The sequence below is a fragment of the Protomyctophum bolini genome, assembly GCF_963924005.1.
Source record: "Protomyctophum bolini genome assembly, chromosome: 3".
NCBI lineage: Eukaryota > Metazoa > Chordata > Actinopteri > Myctophiformes > Myctophidae > Protomyctophum > Protomyctophum bolini.
The window spans coordinates 27067497-27090420 of NC_137864.1; the positions used below are offsets into that span (position 1 = coordinate 27067497).

General features: G+C 44.3%; 1 protein-coding gene across 6 annotated transcripts in view; it reads right to left on the reverse strand.

Moving 5' to 3' along the window:
* lrba (LPS-responsive vesicle trafficking, beach and anchor containing) overlaps positions 1–22924 on the reverse strand; it is a 280974-nt gene that overhangs the window by 170838 nt on the left and 87212 nt on the right. For 4 of the 6 annotated variants that reach the window (XM_080759177.1, XM_080759176.1, XM_080759174.1 and 1 more), the window contains exons 30-33: positions 15801–15985; positions 12595–12682; positions 11221–11354; positions 9875–9936 (exon numbers count right to left, since the gene is read on the reverse strand). In XM_080759177.1, coding sequence (XP_080615303.1) covers positions 9875–9936; positions 11221–11354; positions 12595–12682; positions 15801–15985 — 469 coding nt within the window. The remainder of the gene's footprint in view (positions 1–9874; positions 9937–11220; positions 11355–12594; positions 12683–15800; positions 15986–22924) is intronic. The other 2 variants (XM_080759175.1, XM_080759173.1) reach the window with 1 other exon arrangement.

Below are 22924 nucleotides of genomic sequence, written 5' to 3' on the forward strand. Positions count from 1 at the left end.
TAAAAGTGGTGCAGTATCAATAAATTCAGCGCCTGAAGAGAGGATTTTAATTAATACATTGATATCATGTGTTAAAGAACCAGGACCTCTCTTGACCCATTTAAACCTGAGGCCTCTAAATGCTAACCTAAGTTTCCTGAAAAACTTAAAATTTGTAAATGCATAGCTATATCTATAGCAAAAACTAAAATAACACAGATGCTTTCCCGGATTGATAGGTATAACAACAAATAGGCCTTCCAGGTCTAAATGAGTTAATCTGCATATAAAAATAATATATTTTATCTGGAGAAACTGGATGTTTTTCTGATGCAGATGAAAATCTGTAATATGCATCTTGATACAACAGTATGCATAATGTAGTACAAGAAATCAAGGTACGCTGTCATTATCTTCACCCAACTAACGTAAAACCATGTCTAGACAATGACAACATTGTGCGGTGTACACATGAAAATATTCTCCCCCCCCCACCCCCCGCCGCTGGAACCAACTGCAGCGCCATAATATTCTGGTAAAGCGAAACATAAATTTCCAACCCCCAGAGCTCGGCTGAGCAGTCCGGAGCCCATTATGTCAGCGGGACGGCCAGGCAGAGAGTCAAGACGACTACATTCCACAGCCTTATAACTTAGGGACCCGCCAGGTAAGAAAACACTGCAGCAGCGCTGCCTGTCAGTAGGAGAGGGCTTTGTTGGGGGGGAAATTCATTTATTTGAAACACGATTACGCCGTTTCGTTTAAATAACCACAGATTCACGCTGCTTTGACACCCCTGCACCGTGCTCACCAGTTACTTGAAACTGTCTCACAGATTCAGAAGGGGAAAAAATGGTTGGGAGCCAAATTAAAAGCTGTTCTTAGGAGCCTCTGAACCCACCCATTCCACACCACCACCCCTTTTCTCTCAGCTAGCCCTCACTTCCTGTCAGGAAGAGTGCCCCCCACCATAACCCCCACCATTTAGTTACATAGCCGGCATCGGCAGGGAGCCTGCAAAATTAAGTGCCAGTTGGTGTTACTGTGTTTTGCCTGAGTCTCAATGGAGAGGTAGCTTTAAAAGAATGCAGATATCCTCCAGGAGCAGCGTGAAAGGGAGGGAGGACCAGAGGACTAGGGGAGCATCGGTAGCAACACTGAGCCGCGTGGCAGGGCAGTAAAAACGGGGCACTGGTAGCAGAGCGCTGGGCGACGTGGGAACAGGACGGGGTTCACTGCAAAAATACTGAGCATTCATTTAACACAGAGGGTGCAAAAATGGCTAAATTGACACTCAGGATTTCACTATAGGAGAAGTTAGAACACAACGCTTTGATTTGCAGCGGTCTTGAACCTTGCGTGTGTGTTTGGCTACGCAGCAGGGCAGAGGGGAGCGGCGGGGGAAAGTATTTTCTTGTCCCCCCTGGTTTTGAACCACATTCCTGGGCACTTCTCTCGCTCTCTCTGGGTTGTCTAAAAGGATCATACAACGTGATATGTCAAATGTGATTTAACTATTTAAGCCCCAATGGGGGGGAAAATATATATTAGCTGATCTACAAGCTGCGTTATGAGCTTGTAGATCTGCCAATATTGAAATGTTGAAAATCTTTTAACCATTTCTGAAGATTCATGACAGTTTTTTGAAGAAAAAAATATTTCTTGAAAATGTGGGTAAGTAAGTAAGAAAGATTCAGTGCACCCCACACCCCGCCCCCGTCTGCCAAAAGCCAATCACAGATTGATGCCTGGCACCGACAAACAAGGGAAGCCCCATATTTGCATACCACGATCCCGCATGGCTAATTTGCATACCCTTATACAATGATGTGGTAGATCTTTTATACATACTCAAAAGTGATTGCGGACGCAGTGAGCACTTACTATGAGACCTAGCAGATCATGTCTGTCTGTGTGTCTGTGTGTCTGTCTGTCTGTCTGTCTGTCCCGCTATCCAAATATGGAGTGTGTTGCATCAGCAATCACTCAGCTCCATATATGGGCACAAAAGGGGCCAGGTCCACTCAGCTCCATATATGGGCACAAAAGGGGCCAGATCGACATATACAGTAACAGCGGGACAGACACACAGACAGACAGACATGATCTGCAGGGTCTCAGCTGCGTTCGCTTCCCGCGTTTGCGTGTCTTACTGGTGTTACTACACCGTTTAATTTTCATTCTATTTGTAATCAATTGTCATTGAAATGACATGGTCTTCATTTGTACAGTAGAATATATTATTTATTCATATCATTCATTGTATTCTACAGGAGCAAGGTTGCCCATTTAACTCTTAAACAAAGAAATATGTCACATTGCTTTGCACAGGACAATCAAGTTGTAACGTACACAATATGAATATTATTTCATTGCCGTTTGCTTCGTCTGAAGGTTTTGCAATGCCGTCTATATGCAATTTGTGTCGGGGTCACTTTGGCAATGTTAATCAATGAAAAGAAACGTAGGGAACTGGACCGTAAGTTGCAGTCTGATCTCTGATATGACCAATTCACATGGGGAATAAAACGCATTGGACAATGTTTAGTCGTTTGTCCGAAAGAAACCATGCATGAACAGTAAGTCAAACATGGGAAAGCTCTCGTTCTGCAATGACAATGCTTTGATAAGGTTAATGCTCGTGGAATATCCGAATAGTAAATGCCTATTTATAGCATGGTACCACTGACATTATAGGCTATAGTCAACCATCGTTCGTAAATAGTAATGCTTTCAACACCCCACATCAATTTTAACGTCTTATCTGAATGACAGATGCAATGAATAGTGAGTAGGCTACGTTCATGATGCCTTATGGTACAGTATATGATACAATGCATGCATAGCCATTGAATGGATTCGAACTCATTCTGCCAGAGAAAATGCTCGTTCTGCATGACAATATGAATGCCTTGTCCAGATATCTATTTATAGCATGTTACCCTAACACAATAATTTCAGGGGTAACATAGTCCAGATCGTTAGAGTAGGCAACGCGCATTAACAAAGTAAGCTAGTGGATCGAAATATTTATTAAAGCTTTTATCTCACGTCAATTTGAGCATCTTACTGTAGTAGCATAGCTATAGCATCTGTCTTTCGGATTATGTTATCCAATGTTATGGTTCTGGTACAGTACAGGCTGGGTGGAATCGATCCCGTTCCCTGTGCGTTTTCCATGATTGGCTGTTGCCTCACAGCTAGAAGGGTTTACACAGGTTTACACGTCATGTCAAGTTGGACAGTTTTCCATATCCTGTTTGTCAGGTCAGAGAGGCCCATATCATCTTTAACTTTGGCCTAGGCCCTGTGTGTTGTTTGTCTTCGTCCTGTTTTTAATTTCATGGCCCTTTTATAATTTATATTATAGATCTCTGTCGCAAGATTCACATGCACTCACTGTATTTCCCCAGCCAGTTAACTTATAATACTATAGGCAATGTTTTAAATTCAGATTGCAGGCAGCTGCGTTCTTCCCCAGGTTGGAAGAGGGATGCCCAGGATTACAGTTTAGGCAATTGACACCGGTTGAGAAATGGGTTACAAAATCGTGGGATAATATATATGAAAATGTGCACCTATAATGACATGTCCAATATGAAAGTGATCAATAACTCACCAACAGATTAAGAACAGCATGCTATAAATACAAACGTGACATTTCACACTTAATTATACAAATCTGAGCCTATACCTACAATACAGGAATTCAAAATATAAGTACTAAAGTAATTAGGTCCAATTCTTGTTTTTGAGAAGCCATTAAACCTCAGATGGTTTCCCAGAGTTCCTAGGTCAGCATATTGATTCTGCGTGCGACCGTGTGCTCCTGGCCTGTTCCCTTGCCCGCGGGGGGTTAAACTCTGTGCCTCCTCCACTCGCTCGCACTAGCCAGGAGGTCATGAGGGGCCAAGGGTCAGGAGAAGGAGCCAAGTGCTCGGGGGAAGTCAATGTCTACCCATTGACTGGAGGAGAGGAGCTCCCCATCTGTTAAACAGGTTAACTCTGGATGGACGCATCCACTCTCTCTGTGTGACTGGATTAGAGACCTTATCACTGTTATTGAATGGCTGGTACAGGATTATCTGACGTCAATATAGTCGGCACTGGGAAAGGACAACCAAATGTTGACATAATAAATTAAATTGAGTTGATGTCTTTATGATGAACCACTTTCAACATGCGACATTCCGAATTAGGGCACATCATTATAGGTAACATTTACGTTTTGTAGCAGATCTTCAAGTTCACAACGTGATGCACCATGACAGCCAGAGTTCAGTTTGACATCAAACATCTGTACAGAGACGGTTTAATCATGATTTAACAGAAAGCTGTAATCTGCAATTCATTCCACTCTTCTCTTTTGCAAAGAGCAACATTGGTGTAATGTTTCTACAATTCTTATATTGTTTCTCCACAGAGTAAAAGTGTTAAATATAAGATTGAAGAATAATAAGCGGTAAGTACAGGAAGTGGCATTTCCTAGTAATACTCTGAAGAAACATCAAGTGTAATTTAGATGGAAACATCTGTAAATACTGTCAATGTCTTGGCTTATTTTGTTTTTTTCTTTTACTGTGAGAGCAGTGCCTCTATTTGGACTCAGCTGTCATCATATAACTAGTGCCCTTCACACACACACACACACACACACACACACACACACACACACACACACCCACCGACCCCCACCCCCACTCGGTGCGTACAGGATGCATTTCTGATAAATGGCAGCAGGATGGATGAGCTGACAGAAGACCGGACAATAATGGCTGATCTACAGGACACAAATGCAGCTACTGCCTAGATTTATGTGTGTGTGCGTGCGTGCGTCTGCACATGTGCGTGTGTGTGTGCGTGTGCACATGTGCGTGTGTGTGCGTGTGCACATGTGCGTGTGCCGTACAAGAGAGCGAGTGAGAGAGAGCGAGCGAGACAGAGTGTGCGTGTGTGCCTCATGTACTGTCCACTCTGCAATGAAATTATCTCTCAGAGGTCTGACCGGGAGAGGGGAGGGTAGGGGAGAGAGAGAGACGCAGAGAGAGAGAGAGAGAGAGAGAGAGAGAGAGAGAGAGGAAATTAAGAAGAAGAGATAGTGAGAACAGGAGGGAAGACCAGTACGGTACATTATTATTTATTCATATGATGCTTTCGTGAGGAAGGGAGACTTCAACATGCACACACACCCAGTCCCAGGTAACACACAAACACAAGCTGTAAATATGAATCAGAGAGAGAGAGAGAGAGAGAGAGAGAGAGAGAGAGAGAGAGAGAGAGAGAGAGAGAGAGAAATGTTTTAGTAATGCCACTCTCAGATGATTGTCATGCAATATGCAAGACAAGTCTGAAGTACTATAGAAGAAACCATCAGATCATATCCATATGCACTGCAGTTCCCTGTGAGGCTTTCCTCTCATCTCCATTCACTACTCTAAAGCCCCATTTATACATACCGTCCCTCGCTTAAAATAGCCAATCCACAATCTTACGACACGTCACAGATGCAACACGTTGGGAGCTTGTGGATCTGCTTTTGTGTCACACTATCACACAATGCAGCATAAATTACACATACGGTCATCAAAATGAAGGTCTGTTTGACTTGCAACTATCATAGTATTTTTCTACCACATACAAGACAAGAAAGACAAGAAATATTTGGCCACTGATGAAAATGCGTGCTCATGTAGTGATGTATACAGTATAGCTACTGGCAGAAGTACGACGATATCTCAGACATTACGTCCCTTGTCATGAATTAGTTTTACATCAATTGTGCCTTAAGGATTGAGACTTTTTAAGGGATGGCCCTGCAAGAATCTAGCTGTCTATAAGAGGGTCTTTTGTGTGCGCGCGTGTGTGTGTATATATACACAGTGTGTGTGTGTGTGTGTGTGTGTGTGTGTGTGTGTCCAGAGATAAGCTCACAGGCCGCTTTGTTGTAAGATGATTAGAGAAAATTACAGACTCACGACTCTTTTTTTCTCCTTTTTTAAACAATATTCGCCTATATGACATGTCCAAGATAGAGCCGCCAAGTTGAACGTGGTTAAATCACTCTCAAGAGTCCAAAATTCTCAAATCCCTCATTACAGTCCCTGTTTAACAGAGAAACAATCACTTATCTCTTCTTTACACCACAACATTTATTCACCTTCCGTGACCTGGTCACACTCTACCTTGAACCCAAGCAAGCAGCCCTTTGTCGGGTAGATCCGACACCATTGATAGCAGATAATATCCAAACAGCCGTTCAATAACATCATTGATAAAATCCTGGAATCCAATCACAGAGCATTATCATATGCCCCCAGTCAGTCACTGGTCAAAGGGAAGCCTGCCGGTAATAAGCATAGTATACTGTATTAAACAGCACTCTGTTACTACCATCCTATCATTAATCCTCACTTTGTGTATGCAGCAGTGTGTATGAGGATCAATAGAGTGGATCAGAGCGCACCACCCCAACACTTACTATCTGATCAAAATGGCTCTTTAATTGGGAGCGCAGCGGTAGTTGTTTAGCAACGGGGCGCTATCAAATGGCTGTTTACCATCGGTTCCTCAATGGCCGCCTGATGTGGAGACCGACGCATCGTTCACAGGAGCCCTGATTAAAAACTCCTCTGTGGCCCCTAGCCGGCAGACCTCTGACCCCGCACACACTCCATCTCAACACAGTGCTGGAGAAATTAATTAAAAATGTTCACCGAGATGGTATCACATCGCAGAGAGAGAGAGAGAGAGAGAGAGAGGGAGGGGGGGGGGGGCAGAGGGAGGAGGGGAGATGGAGATCAATCAAAATCATCTGCGTCTCCGCCCTCCGGTGCAGAGAGGTACAAGATGGCTGCAGAGCCACTTCCTGTGTGTGAGCTGCCAGTGCTTCCTGTGCCAGAGGGCCTCGGCTAAGTTTACTAGTTAAGGTCATCAATCACAGACTCCGGTTTCACTCTCACTAACCCTCACACACACACACACACACACAATGCACGTGCATGCCGAACGCACGCACGCACACGTTCCCCCTAGACATTCACGCACAAATACACAATTATGCATTGTAATTGAGTCCAGTGTGTCTCCTGGTGAAAGGTAGGCCATATCAGCCCTTCCCGCCCGACACAACAATACAATTACATCTGCATCAGCTGGGAGCACATCTGGTTGGGTGATTTATTGAAGCAATCAGCACCACACTGACCAATTCCTGCTATCCTAGTGTAGAGTGTGTGTATGCATTGCACACATGCAAGAGGTGCACAGGAGGTAAATTTGTGTAAAATCAAGGCGCATATGAGTGAGTACACACACACACACACACACACACACACACACACACACACACACACACACACACACACACACACACACACACACACACACACACACACACACACACAGACAGAGGTTGGGACTACTGTGGACTGTAAGTGGAGGTGGGGGGACAGGGTCTGAGCTGAGCGTGAGGACAATCACAGCCAGATTCTGCCTTTGATTAGATTAGCATTAAACAACAGCCTGACACATATGACAAATAGCTACATTAGGACCTGTCATTCTCCCTCTCTCCAATCCCCCCTTCTCTCACTTTCTTGTTTTCCCCTCTTTCTCTCTCGCTCCCCATTTATTCCAGCTCCTCGCGTCCCACTGGCCCAAATCCATGCATGGCCGCTGTCACCCCAAACGGATGTGCAATCTCAGTATGCTATATTACCTGCTTCACAGGACATGTGAGCTGAGTAATGGGAAGCAAATAGGGCGGAGGTGAGAAGACTAGGAGTGGGGGAGAGGCAGAAGGGAAGGAGAACAGATGAAAGGAGCCATTTCTTTTGAAAATAAAACTGATAAAAGTGTTGAGCGAGGTGTCATTAATCAGATGGTGGTTTAGTATCGGATCATCTGTTTTTTCCTTCATAAACCGTTTTGAATAGTAAAGACACACAAGACAAACTGTTAGGAACACTACTTGTCCTTGGCTTTGAGTGTGCGTGCGTGCATGTGTGCTGTGTGTAAGAGAGAGAGATTTGTGTATTCATGTCTGTGTAACATATACGCATGCGCTGGCTGCATCTACTGTACAGTATGTGTGCATGTGACATCTGTATTCATGTGTGAGCATGAAACTGAGACTCGTTTTTGTTTCGGTTCAGTATTACAGTTGCTGTCATAGATGCTAGTTGACCGTGAATTCAAATCGTTTTGTGATACAAAACATAAATACAATGAGAAGAGATACTAAGGCACATTGTTGTAAGAAGGTGTGTTCAACAGCAAGAGAAGGTGACAAAAACTGAAAGGTAATCATCTAAACACACATCAAGAACTTGAGAACAAGCAGTTTGTGGGTACTAAAGACCCGAAGTCCATTGTGATGGCCACCCCAGCAGCCAGGGAAGTAACCCAAACTAGAGATACCATTTATTTACTAAAAAGGTGAACATTTTAGATTTGGTTGAGCTGGTTTCTGCCCGACAGCGACGATATAAATATGGTACCTTTACTTTTTGATGTATTAATTTGGTTTATTTATTGCATAAAGCATATAACAAACAAACACAGATAACCCTGTACACATTATTGTTAAGTCGTTTTGTTTGAGTTATTGAATTTGCATTAAAGTTGTCCGTTTTCTTTGAGTTATCAGTTCTGTGGGACGTTGCTGGATATGATTGGCTAGCCAAAGAAAGTGGAACCATGCAGCTGCTACATACATGTATGTGCTTTTAAAGAGCTGATCCGGACAATTAGACTGCACCACATTCTCTCTGCACCATAGGGACGGGCAGCGGACAGATGTGTTTTTTTTTCCATTAGTTAATCTCAGTTACTGTAGTGTTGTATGGGTTTAGGTTATAGTTTTGTACTGTGTTTAAATGGTAGTCTTTGTCTAGCCCCCTTTTCTCACTATATGTTCCCCTCATGTGTCATTCTGGTTAGATCAGTTTTGGGCCTACAGAAAGATCAACAAACACCAAAGTCTCCCTGTGTCTCTCTTGCCATCCAAATCGGTCGCTGACATCCATCCTCCTCTGGTCTCTCTGTTAGAGTGCTGTATTGATATTGTTGATTATTGACCGGCCTACACCCTGCTGTCTATGATCCTTACATTAGTATTCATGGCTCCTTCCATCAGCTAAATAAACTTGGCAACAAAACACCCACAAGACAACGGAGAGGGGAGGAAGGATCGATGCAAAGAGAGATCAAATCAACATTATCCCCTCTCGTCAGCTTGGCCTCCGACCGCAAGGGGACCGTGCTCTGGGTCAGAGGTGACACAGACAGGTCGGCCACCCCTTGACCCAAGAGCCGATATCTGTGGCCGAAAGATGCCTTTTCTCTCATGTGCTATCCCGCTGCCTGCCTGAGCCCCTGGTGAAGCTGAGCTATGCGTGGTGAAAAGGGAGGAGAACAGGTAGCAAGAGAAGGAGGTGGTGAAGATAAGAGACGCAGAGCAGTCACTACTCTGACCTGGGGCTGGATTTACTGCACTCACCCTGAGGCTGATAACTCAGGGACAGGGAGACGAGGAAGGGAAGGGAAGGGAAGGGAAGGGAAGGGAAGGGAAGGGAAGGGAAGGGAAGGGAAGGGAAGGGAAGGGAAGGGAAGGGAAGGGAAGGGAAGGGAAGGGAAGGGAAGGGAAGGGAAGGGAAAGGAAAGGACCTCTTAATAGTTATTATTGAACGAATGTTAGGTGGTGTTAGGCGTCACTATTCCGTTTGAGAGAAACCATTCGGTTGTTTAAACTCTCTCATACAGCTGTATAGTTTTAGGTGCATGCATTTTCTTGTACTAACGGACAAATCCTAACCTGGTAACTGCATGTCTGATTTTTTTATTGTCTAAATACTAACTGACTTGACAGTGGATGAAGGGAAGACAGCAAACTCACCTGAGAGCACAGCAGCATGACCAGCTCCACTACAGAGCTACTCGACTTCATACACACCAGACCTAGAGAAATGAGAGAGAGAGGGATACAGATAAAGAGAGAGAGAGAAAGCGAGAGAAAGAGATGGGGAGAACAGTTGAATGTTTATACTGTTCAGAATGAAATTGGAATTAAATCTTCCTCATGCTTCTTACTGAAGCCTAAATACAAGGCACGAGAGACAGAGACAGAGACAGAGACAGAGACAGAGACAGAGACAGAGACACACACACACACACACACACACACACACACACACACACACACACACACACACACACACACACACACACACACACACACACACACACACACACACACACACACACACAGTGACATGGATTGGCTAACCTTGTGCCACCATCTGCAAGGGAGCAGATAGTATTGATGGGGTCTAATGAGCCGACATGATGTTACTGTAAACTAATACATATTTGGGCCTTGTATTACAGGCTGAGACATGGACAGCATATGTCTCATTGATCCTTAATGCTGAGCCCTGGGCTTTTAGAGGGCAGAGGGCCCTAGAGTGTGGTGAGTGTGGTGTGTGTGTGTGTGTGTGTGTGCGTGCGTGCGTGCGTGAGTGGTTTGTGGAGTGGCAGCTACATGACCAGAGAGGGCTGACCAGCTTATATTTGGTCAGTTGTTTGTGCGTTATTGAGAGACATACAGTACTTTACATGTGCATTGTCAGACATGAACACAAACACGCACATGCATGGTGTATGGGAACACACATACACAGACGTGTATACATACACACTCTCCCCACCACCCCTCCCGCTGCAGCTATCAATCAACTTTCCATTTTGTTTGGTGGCAGCAGACATCCCAAACACTCCTATTAGTGGCCTGACCTGTGACCTTGACTGCCCCCTCCTCTGGGAGGCCAGCAGATCTGAGCTCAGCTCACTACTGGACTAACAGCAGACTGGGATTAGATTACACATAAAGGCCATGTCATTTGTGGAGATATAATTTTATGAATAATTACAGCATCTAGCTGTATGATATATTATTATGTTGATGTTTATTGAAATATACAGTGTGTTTCACACGTTACAAATAAAAGTATAACATGAGCTTTACTCTGCCACTTTTTTTGCATCCTGAGGTTAATAGAATCATTATGGCTACTGTGCCAATGCCCATTGACTATTTACTATTGTTGTTTGTAAGGAAACAAACCACTTGCCAGACACTCTTGGTCCGAGCATCGGCAAATGATCGATATAGTTTTCTAATAATCGATTAAATCAATTGTTTGATTAACCATTGCACCCCTAGATTAAGGTAAATGTACTCACTGGTGCCCTCGATGAGGAGCTCTTGTCCGTGACTGCCCAGCAATGTCCGGGACAGGAAGGGTGCAAAGTCCACAAAGATCTCTCTAAGCAGGGGAGCTGCCTTCTCCAGGGCACTCTCCAAACGCTCAGAGATGCTGCACACACATGGAAACAAGACGGTCATTAAAGCTGCACTGTATCATTTTCCTGTTCTACCCTATTCCTACCACTGAGCTAATAAGAGGCTTGCTCTGGGGAGAAATTAAAAGTGTGTAAAATACATGTCCAAAGGTCGTGTCCAACCTGTGTTCGTGTCCTCCAAGTGACACAAAATCTTCACACACAGAAATTACATACAGTAACAGAGCATTAAATAAAACAGACACAACAGGGGCAGTGCTTTACCCAAACAACTAGTTGACCACTAGAACACTATTTTCGGCGAAGAGATTTGTTATAGAGGGGGGAAAGGAGGGGACCAAGCATAGAGCCCTGGGAGACCACTGTCAGTGAAGTATCCAGGTTTAAGTGGTTGAGACAAATGGACGGCTGATGGACTGGGACATGTATCCGACGGTCTGTCGTGGTGTTTCTAAGGACTCTATCAAGTGTGTTGTTTTGTTACGTCTGCCACAGTGAAGCCAAAGGCAATGTAATGTTTACAATAAGGTCTCTATTTTATTTGTGAGCATATTCATCGCATTCATCTCATTGTAATGGTGTATTGTGTAAACCTAATGAAGTACTTAACATAAGCACAAATTAAGTACTTAATACTACATTATTGTGTAATTACAATATCGTTCAGTGGGTGTTCAGTTTAATGAAAACAATACAAACAATCAGAACAAACAATGAGGTGGGCAACATACGTCATAAAAGAAACAACATTCAAAGAAATATAAGAAAAGCAACTATCATGACATCTTACGATGCCTTTTATTGTCAATGTTTAACTATGTATTAATTATGAGAAGGTATTGTAGCTACACAGTAATAGTACAATATCACGCTGTTAACGTATTGTTACAGTAAGTACTAGAAGTACAGAAGGTACTAGAAGGTACAACACGTGGAGTTACTAAAAATTAAGTGAAACTAAAACTTTTTAATTAATGTGTGTAATAGACATTTGTAAGGCACAAAAAAGCAAAGCAATCAGCAGAATGGAAAAGCAGAACATGCAGTCATGTGTGTCCAATATCTCGCTGTGCGCTTGTGTCTTTATGTGCATGGGATTGTGTAGGTCTTTGCTGCATGTCTGCGCTTGGGTATGTTTCTGTGCTTGCACTGCACGTTCATTGTAGAACGTACAGTGTGTGCGTGTGTGTGTGTGTGTGTGTGTGTGTGTGTGTGTGTGTGTGTGTGTGTGTGTGTGTGTAGAAGATGAATCACCTCATATTGGGGGCGGTGTGCTGGGTCATAGGGGAGAGAGTGGGGACAGATGGCAGGTTGGTGCTGGCTGGACCCTGGCCTGCTGCTGCTGAGAGGAAACCAGAGAGCACTCTGATTAGTCTGGACCACGCACAACTACTAATAGACACACATGTAGGAAGAAATATAGAAATATATGATACACAGACAGAGACACACACACGTATGCATGCATGTAAACACACAACCTTCTCTCTACTGTAGTACACACACACACACACACACACACACACGCACGCCAATACATTACACCAGCGAGCGACAAGGCAGCGCCATAAATCTGTGCACAGACGTCCTTCTATGAAATAATACAGTGGTCTCCATTCAAATGCAGAGAATGGGGCTGGATTTATGGCCCTGCAGGACAAGCAGGCTGTGAGTGTAGTGTAATTTTATGTGTAGATAACACATGATGTACTCCTGGCACTATACGTCTTCCTGTGGCAGTACCACTCACACCTCTCACGGACACTTTGACTGGAAAAGTACACAGTGCAGTGCAGGCCTCATTTAAGCAATTCCGATTTTTCACACATTTAAAATGCTTAAGATATTTTCATAAAATAGCTAAAGTAGTCGATTTACAAGCTCCCAAAGCATCATGAAGCGCTGCGAGCTTGTAGCCATTGTTTTACGCTATTTGGTGCACATGAATGTATTAAGTATATAGAGGTGAATTGGTCATCGCTCATCTTTAAGGGTCTATTAAATAGACCCTTAAACCAAATAGAACCAAATAGACTATTTGGTTCGATTTTATTCAATTCATTTTAAAATGTCTTCATATACCACCAATATAATAATTATATTTAGTCCAGTAATCCTTTTGGATTATAGGCTACAGTATATCAAAACAATACATCTATATCACACAATGCTGTTCCATACAAAATGTTACACAGTAGAATCATCTGTGTTCATTTGAACAAAATCTTCTAAATGAATATGAAATACTTTCCAACCAGTTTTATAACTTCTTTGACATTAACATAAATTTGAATGTAGTTCTACAGCGGCTGAAGTCGAGATGCAATGCAAAACGATGCAATACGAAGTTACGTTTAATACTCCAATTACTATTACATTTGTCTTGTTCCATAGGTCGTTTACATGCCAATTAACTCCGTCGGCACATTTCTGTGTGACCGTTTCATTACACAACTTGAAAATAAAGAAGCTTTTTACGACTGCATTTGTGGCACGGAGACACGCGGGGTACAGAGTGGCTGTTTTGATTGATCTGCCTGTAAATTCACTTCAGTGTGGCTCATAAATACAGGCAATGCCCAGCAGAATATGGAGCAGGAGAGACGCAGAGGGGGGATTCCTCTGCCGTTTTGCAGGGAGGGAGAGCTTGTTTTTCCAACCGGGACAGTCTCCAAGCAGGGATAACTCTTATGGAATGACAGGGAGAGGAGAGTGGAGCAGACTGGAATGTGTGTGTGTGTGTGTGTGTGTGTGTGTGTGTGTGTGTGTGTGTGTGTTAAGCAGCCATGTGGGCCTGCTGGGAGCCTCCCTCTGGAGTTGAAGTAGCTCCTTCAAACAGAGAGGAGTAAATGAACTGATCTCCATTAGTCCTCCCACTGCTCTCACTAACGCACACACACACATGCACGCGCACATGCATGCACGCACAGCTAATACACACTGAACAAACAGACAGATGCTGCTGTGCATATCCACACACACAGTTACATGGATGTACATAGACACACAGCTACATATTTACTCAGGCATGCTTTACACTCTTTCGTGCAGCAGCCCATGCAGTGTGGTCATTATTATTCACACACGCACGCACGCACACACACACACACACACCCCTTTTATAACACACAAACCCTTTTTTCAAGTAACCCTCCACCCCCTCCCGCTGCCTCCCTTAAACACACAGACACACTCCTCAGTGAGAAAACATGACACATTCAAACACGCGCACACGTGACAGATTCATACACATGCGCTTATTAACACACTCCCTACAAATACACACACTAAGCCATCAAACATGAAAGAGAAAAGCTAATGTTGACCGTCTGACCACAGTTTATACTGTACACTCATCATGAATATATGAATATATGAATACAGGCTAACATATTCCACTTCCTCTGCATTTAGAAGGTTCTAGGCCTGGCCTATACAGTATATGTGCCAAGCAGACCAAAGCATGACTTAAGTTGTCATCAATGACATCATTGTAGACAGGATTGGTAATTTCCACATTTCAAACATTTATTTATTTGTATTAATTTTTTTTAGGAACAAGGCTTCCATTTCAGCATGCCAATTTTCCAGGAGAGAAAGGGAGAGAAAGGCTGTAGATTATATCAGGTTGAATCCCTGTGATGCCGTCATAGCATACTGTAGGTAGGCTTCTGAACTATCCACAGCCCTCATCTGAGACTTGACACAATGTTACAATAAGCATACATTAGTGAGGACCTTTTTTGTGGTCTTTTAAGCTCTATTTAGACACAACTGAGTCGCTTGCTGAAAACTTTGATTGATTTAGAGTACAGTATTAGGCTTCGCATCTGTGCGTGTGCGCACGCCGGTGGATGTCAGTGTTGCGCAAGCAGAGCGAGCAAGTACTGCGATCGGCTGGGTATGTATGCCAGTGTTGTCCACCGGCCAATACTGTAAGTATGTATGTATGTCGGTGTTGTCCACCGGCCAATAAGTATGCATTATATGTATGTCGGTGTTGTCCACTGGCCAATAAGGGACCACCATTCTTGATGACTTAACTAAGGTGATGCAACTTGTGACCCAACTTGTGTACAAGGTGCAAGTTGGCACCTCGACAGAGTGTATTTCAATTTTTTCTGTAATAACCACATTAATGTAGCGTTAATGTAGTAGGTGCAGATTTTAGAGCATTGCAACTTCTGTGGCTATGTGCTTGATCATGATCAAGATGTATTCATCAAAGTAGTCTACCGCCGACTGACGCTGCCTTACGGCACCTTCTGTGAACAGCACTGAACATCGAGGCCTATGGGAGGGTCTGTGGAGGGCGTTTTAACACCGGCCGATGGTAGGAGAGTGGGAGACATTAGTTATGTGCTGCATGCAAATTGTGTGTGTGTGTGTGTGTGTGTGTGTGTGTGTGTGTGTGTGTGTTTAGTGCGAGCCAACCAGTGTAAGTTGTGTGACACACTCACCAGCTGTGGACTCTGCCGAGGTGACCTGGGAAGCGTCGCCAGCAGAAACCACAGCAACGTTGTTGATGGGCGTGCTGGCAGAGACGGAGGCCGCTGCGGTGGCTGACGGGACAGCTGGAGCAGCAGAGGAGGAGGAGCCTGGAGACGGAGTCAGACCTGCTTTCTTGGGGGCCACGACGACACTCCTGTAAAAAGACACAACAGTGTTAGTATGGTGACGGAACTGAAGAAACCCAGAGAGAACATGACATTTGCAAACGAATATATATGATATGAGTTTAAATATACAAATTAAAGATTCCGTATTAGGACTATTGTGAGAAAAGCGCTGATGCTGGAACCGTGGACATGGCGGTCAGAACAGCAGCCCATTAGGCAGAGGAAGAGTAATTAGGAGACCATTTTCCTGACACAGAATATTCTGGAATGGCCACATCCATCTTCCGTCCAATCAATGGACTCCCTGCAGCAGTCAGTCATCCAGGATAATATGGTAATCTGTTATATCTGTCTGATACTATATCCTATAGTCAAACTTCTTAATGGGTTTTGTATTGAGGCCCAGATTTTGCGCTGGCTGTCAAGTCTGGACCCAATAATTTTAATGACACCATATTACATAGATTAGATTATTTTTTTTAATGACATGGCTCTGTAGTAGGCAGAGCTGTCTAACAAGAGGGTCTGTGATACTGTGTGCGTGCGTGCGTACGTGCCCAATATCACAAACTGCTGGACCGATCAGTGTCATATTAGTGGTGCACCGTGTCAGTAGGACAAGGATGTACCTCCACATTCAATTTTGATCACGTGACTGACATCACAGTCATTAAAAACCATCTCTAACCACATGCCTGCAACAAGTTCCGTATGTCACTGATCACATGACTCCAGCAATCAATTCTCCAGTTCTAGGCAACACAGAAGGGAAGTTTTGTTTTTCTTTCCTTTTTTTCTTATTTCCACACAACTCTAAGGTATATTAATTACATAGTTCAATGTTGAAATGAATTACCTGAACATTGATCAGCTCTGACAGGTATGATACAGCTGGCTCAGGAGAAACCTTATTATGATCCCATCTCCAACAGCTACTGTCAGTGTGCACTCTAAAAAGACACTTGACCCTCTAAATTGTTCCAGTGTCTACCAGTTAAAAGTCTGTGGCTCTATTGGGCAGCGCCTAGCTGAGCATGCGTGGGTAGACTGGGAAGCAGTGTTCAGACAACATTCACCAATTAAACTAAGGTTAGGAAATGTTTTTAAATTACTACAGCGATATGAGTCAATGAGAGAGAGAGAGAGAGAGAGAGAGAGAGAGAGAGAGAGAGAGAGAGAGAGAGAGAGAGAGAGAGAGAGAGAGAGAGATGAAGAGGAGTGGAAGCAGTACGGAGATAAGCTGTCAGTTTAGAGCAGGGGCTCTGACAGACCACTGGCCACAATCAAAGAGAGGCCTGGTGCTGCTTATCAGTGCTGACACAGGGAGCACAGCCCCCCCCCCCCCTCTCACACACACACACACACACACACACACACACACACACCATGCATGCATCCTAAGCACATCACATGCAAAGATACAAGTACATACCTAGTTGTAAAAACATTAAGAACAGAGACATTGTCATACGTATTCTTTTTCGTTCTTAAAATTCTCTTTCTTTCTTTCTCACACACACACACACACACACACACACACACACACACACACACACACACACAGGTAGAAGATACTGCAGGAGTAGGCTCTGGCTCCCAGTAGCAGACAGACAGACAGACAGACAAACCGACAGAAAGCTGGCACAGGTATCAAAGGCTGCTCCAGGTTGATTTAAGACAGCACATGAGATGTATTAAAAGTTAGTGTGGATGTTAGAACATGGGAGTGATCTATACATGCCGGAGTAACGGAGATGCACAAAAGATGGCACAAGTTACAACCCTGACATATATAAACTGCACGAGAGGTAGATGCACATGCTCATGTCATACACAGTACAGTACGGAGACACACACACACACACACACACACACACCTCTATAAAACACAGTTCGCTGAAACAACCAGTGCTTCCTGGCTTCAGTTAAGATCCTGTGTTCCTGTGGAACACCGTTTTGCCGTCTAGCGAAAACCTTGTAAGTCTAAAACCCGTTACTTTCCAGGAAATCCTGCGTCACTTACAGTGGATTCCTTTTAGTTACAGTATTGTTTACAGTAGTTACCGTATTGTTTACAGTATTTACAGTATTGTTTAGTCACAAGCTCCTGTTAATATTTTTCAGTGGTTAATTATTTATGAAGAAATACACACGACGGACTCAACCACTATCACTTTCGGTAATAGCATTCACATTTAAGTGACTGGTCCAGAGTTAGCAATGAGCCACTTCTGTATCTTGCTCAAGAGCAATTCAAAATTAAGTAGTGAGCTGGCTACTGTGCCTCTGTACACGCTGTGGTTGTGACCAGGGACCAAACACTACATTAGGTTGTGTTAATTGATGTTATACTCGGGGGAACACCCAGTGACATGGTCCCCTGTCCCCTCGTCCTCAAGTAAGGCTAAAGCTTAAAATGGCTTCCATCTGAATGTGGTCTATAAAAGCAGCTGGTGGTGTGTTGGGTCAGAACATAAACGTAGGCTCCCAACATGATGGTATACTACTGCTGTAGGAGTGTAAGGATACGGTGTTCAGATCTGTCCTTTGACAGCCTACACAGGTTGTGTATCACGTCATTGGCCAGTAGCCACTTTGAGTTGCAGTCGGGGCAAACGCTCTCGCCAGAACATGATTTTCTATTCAATGTCTATCGGGTCGCAACTCGAACAGGCCTGAGTCGGCTCAATCAAACTTCAACACGGCAACTCGCTCGCTTTAGCTTGCTCTGTGATTGCTCGTTGGTGTCTCACGTGGCTCAAGTTCTCTTGAGAGAGTAATATATAAGGTCTTGTCCGCAGTTGTTGTAGGCGAGAGGCACGTGTTCTGTGTTGGCCACGGAATTGGGGCCGGTTGGGGGCACAACCCGTGTAGGATTTACAATGTCGCTGCTCAGATAGTGACCAGCGGTTGGGACGGTGGTGGTCTGGTATGAGGGGAGGGAGCGGTGGTGACTTGAGGCACCCCGGAAGAGAGGTGTCGACAGTGGGGAGGGAAATGGAGAGTCAGTAGACCCTGATGGAACTTCACTGGATATACCAGAGGCTGGTGTGTGTGTTGAAGAATGTCTGCATTGATACGGGTATGAAGGTCCATCTGGACATGTACCTACCTAAAAAAAGCAGAATAAGACTGTGTGTGTGTGTGTGTGTGTGTGTGTGTGTGTGTGTGTGTGTGTGTGTGTGTGTGTGTGTGTGTGTGTGTGTTTGGTCTTCCATCTGTTCTCCAGCTCCGGCCCAGTAAATTATTCAGCAGGTCATTAGCCACACTTATCCTGAGTAGGACGCCCCAGTCGATTAATCAGCCGTCAACAGCCCTGTTCAGCCCACTAACAGCAGCCCAGGGCGGCCCGGGAGAGTGTGGGTGTGTGAACATGAATTTGAACACAAACAGAAGTGTGTGCATGCTTGTGTGTTTGCAGTGTTTGTGTGTATGTGTGTCTATATTTGTGTGAAAGACTGAGTGTTAGTGCGTGCGTGAGGAACTGAATAATTCAGAGGCTTTAACTAACACAGGTCTAGTGAGTCAACACTGTGATTCCAGTAATCTCTGCTATTTCAGTCAAACCAGCACTGGAAGTGAAAGTGGTTCACTGTCACTGATTAAGAGCGTGAGAGGGAGAGAGGTAGAAAGAGAGAGCGTGCGTGCCTGCCTGCCTGCCTGAGTAAAGGTCTGGTGTGTCAGTGTGAGTAGCGTATGTGTGTGTCTTTTTGCGTAAAGGTTTAAACGTGTGCTTGCCATTGTGTATTGTGTGTGCGTGCCTGCACCCCTACATTATCCTGTGTGTTAACCTCATGGCTTATTCATGTGAAGGGAGAGGGAGGGGGAGATCATGGCGTGGGTGGGTGTGCATCTGTACCCCAGTAGAGGAGAGCTTTGATCTCCTCTTTCACCCTCATTTCATGCAACCCTGTGCATGTGAATGCCAAGAATGATATTCACTTACCAGGCACGCATGTGTGTGTGCACAGTGCACACACACACACACACACACACACACACACACACACACACACACACCCCAATCAACCCCCATAACATCCCGCGCTGGCCTGCACCATGATTGGATGATGATAGGAGAGGGAGGGGCATTAGCTTGATGACATCAGTGATTTATGAGGGCAAAGACTTCAGGCCTGAAGGCAGTTGGTCTGGGAGTGAAAGTCACACAATGTGTGTGTACAGTATGTGCATGAAAATGTATTCCAGGCCTGTATCAATACAGCCTGTACATGTGATACATGTTCTATTATCTACTAATGTATCTTGCAGTGTAAAGCCTATAATCATCAACTACAAACCAGTGCTTAAACCCTCTATTCAAACACCCCGATCGGAGCTTCAATTCCAAGAAAAGTGGTGGACGGAGGAATTGAAGGACCACAGTGGAGCAGAGCGTTACCTAGCGACAGGGACGCTGCTGCTAGACTGGATGAGCGAGAAGACCATTCTGAATCAATAAAAACCTAAAAACACGTGAAACAAGTCATTGGCAATAAAATTGTTAATTCCTTCTGTGCCACGAGGTGGCAGCAGAGTGTAGGTAAACCCTGCTAGGGTTTTTTGCCTGTATTTTGTCATCTTCATGTCCGTGTTCCCGGCCTGGAGACCACCATTGTAGCAAGCGGCTATTATTAGCGTTAGCTCACGCTGTTTACCTTTCTCCAGAAACGTTACCATGTCAGGAGCGATGCGATAAAAAAAATCACAAATCACATCCGAACCTCGGATGCATCAGAAAAACCATGGACAGCACTCGTATAGTTTCAGAGTTATGAGGCATTGAAAATACTGCCTTGACTGGAGGTAAATGTGGGACGTGTGCAAAGATCCTGGTGCTGGGGTGACGGAGGCATTGCCTAGCAACCGGACCAATATTAAAAACAGACTATATACGTAGCTGGCAAACAAACAGGCTAGCCACCCCCAAGGGTCTGGCAAAGAACTAACATGACATGGTGTTTGTCTTTGTAATCCTTCTGCGCAGCAAGTTGTTCGTCGTGCGATATGACTCATCGTCATGTCCACCTCTCACACAGGAATGCAAACAGATCCACTATGTTATCCTCATGTCTAACACTTGCATGTTCTCCCTGACCGTGCAGCCTAAATCACTATGCACGTACAATGACACTGTTTAGCGTCTGGTTAGTGTCAGCAAATATTTGCACACTGGCTTGTCATAACAGGGACAAGGCTCATAAATAAATCACCAGACAAACAGGGACACTTCACTCTCTAGTACACTCTACCGTAGGTTGCGTGTGTGTGTGTGTGTGTGTGTGTGTGTGTGTGTGTGTGTGTGTGTGTGTGTGTGTGTGTGTGTGTGTGTGTGTGTGTGTGTGTGTGTGTGTGTGTGTGTGTGTTGCAGGACAAGTTTTGGTGAGGGTGTGTGGGGGACACATACAACCGAGTGGTTAGAACCAGCAAATTCATTAGATATTAACCACAGTATCCCTATTCTGGGCCAAACATTCAGTGAAAATAACTGCGGGTCCATGCAGTGTCGCAAAAAACACTGTAGATGCTTGTAAATCTGAAACTAGGCGTCATCATCCGAGTTGTGCTCAATGTGTTGCTTAGCCTATTGTATAAACATAAATTAACAAATATAACAGATAAAACAACAGCTGCATCTAATAGCCTATATCCGCGGTGTATAGTAGGCTATATGTCAACTATATCTTTGAATGTGCCCCAAGACAATATCTAATATCTATCGTTTAATGTTCATACATACATACATTACATGTATACAATTACAAAGGACAGAAAAAATGATTAATTGTCTAGAATACATTGCTTCTGAGCGAAACCGAACTTGTATGGATAATCACCTGGTGCTGAACATGGTTTCTCTCTCTGGATAGCATATGAACTCTTCCTGTTCCATGCCCCGGGGAGGCGTTTGGACATTATTACCTGACGTCTCTCCATATCATTCCATAAAGGCATACATGACATGATTTATACACCTAATGATACTAGACTCTTCACGTAGTATACACCACTTTGAATTATAACAATCAGTTGTGAATTGGCTGTGTATGGCGCAAAGTATGTTTGAGATGCACGGAGGACTTTGGTGTAGCGTGATTCTATACTTGTGAGGACCTCCGCTTGGATTCACGGTGAGTGGCGCATCAAAAACATAAGATCTGCAAGCTCACAACGCGCTGGAGACACGACACTTGGAGCTTGTAGATCTTCTATTTTCGGTGCACCGTCATTCAACAAAATGTAAAAATGAGGCTGGCTAAGTTTACAAATAATGCCCCCCATCGTTTATACGGACGGGGGCTATAATTTCCACGTATATTACGCAAAATGGTGTAAGCCCCCATGCTGATATTAGGTAGTGGGCGGCTATTTAAAATGGTGTAAGCCCCCGTGCTGATATTAGGTAGTGGGCGGCTATTTAAAATGGTGTAAGCCCCCGTGCTGATATTAGGTAGTGGGCGGCAATTTAAAATGGTGTAAGCCCCCATGCTGATATTAGGTAGTGGGCGGCTATTTAAAATGGTGTAAGCCCCCATGCTGATATTAGGTAGTGGGCGGCTATTTAAAATGGTGTAAGCCCCCGTGCTGATATTAGGTAGTGGGCGGCAATTTAAAATGGTGTAAGCCCCCGTGCTGATATTAGGTAGTGGGCGGCTATTTGAGTTAGGGCTACTATTTGGAAGTATACAGTATATATAAGTGGGTACTATTATGTGTAAGTCTGTGAGCTTCTACAGCAATGCCTTCAGTGCTAGTTAAAAGTGTTCCTGGGGTGATTTGCGTGTGTGTCTGTCTGTGTGTGCGTGCGTGTGTGTGTGTCTCCCATCAGCAGCCAGCAAGCTGTTAGTGTATGTTCTCCAGCTCTTCTGACGTTTGCTTTTTACTCTACCTACTGTGTGTGCGTGGGTGTGTGCCTACGTGCAAGTGTGTGTGCGTGTGTGTGTGTGTGTGTGTGTGTAGCGGAC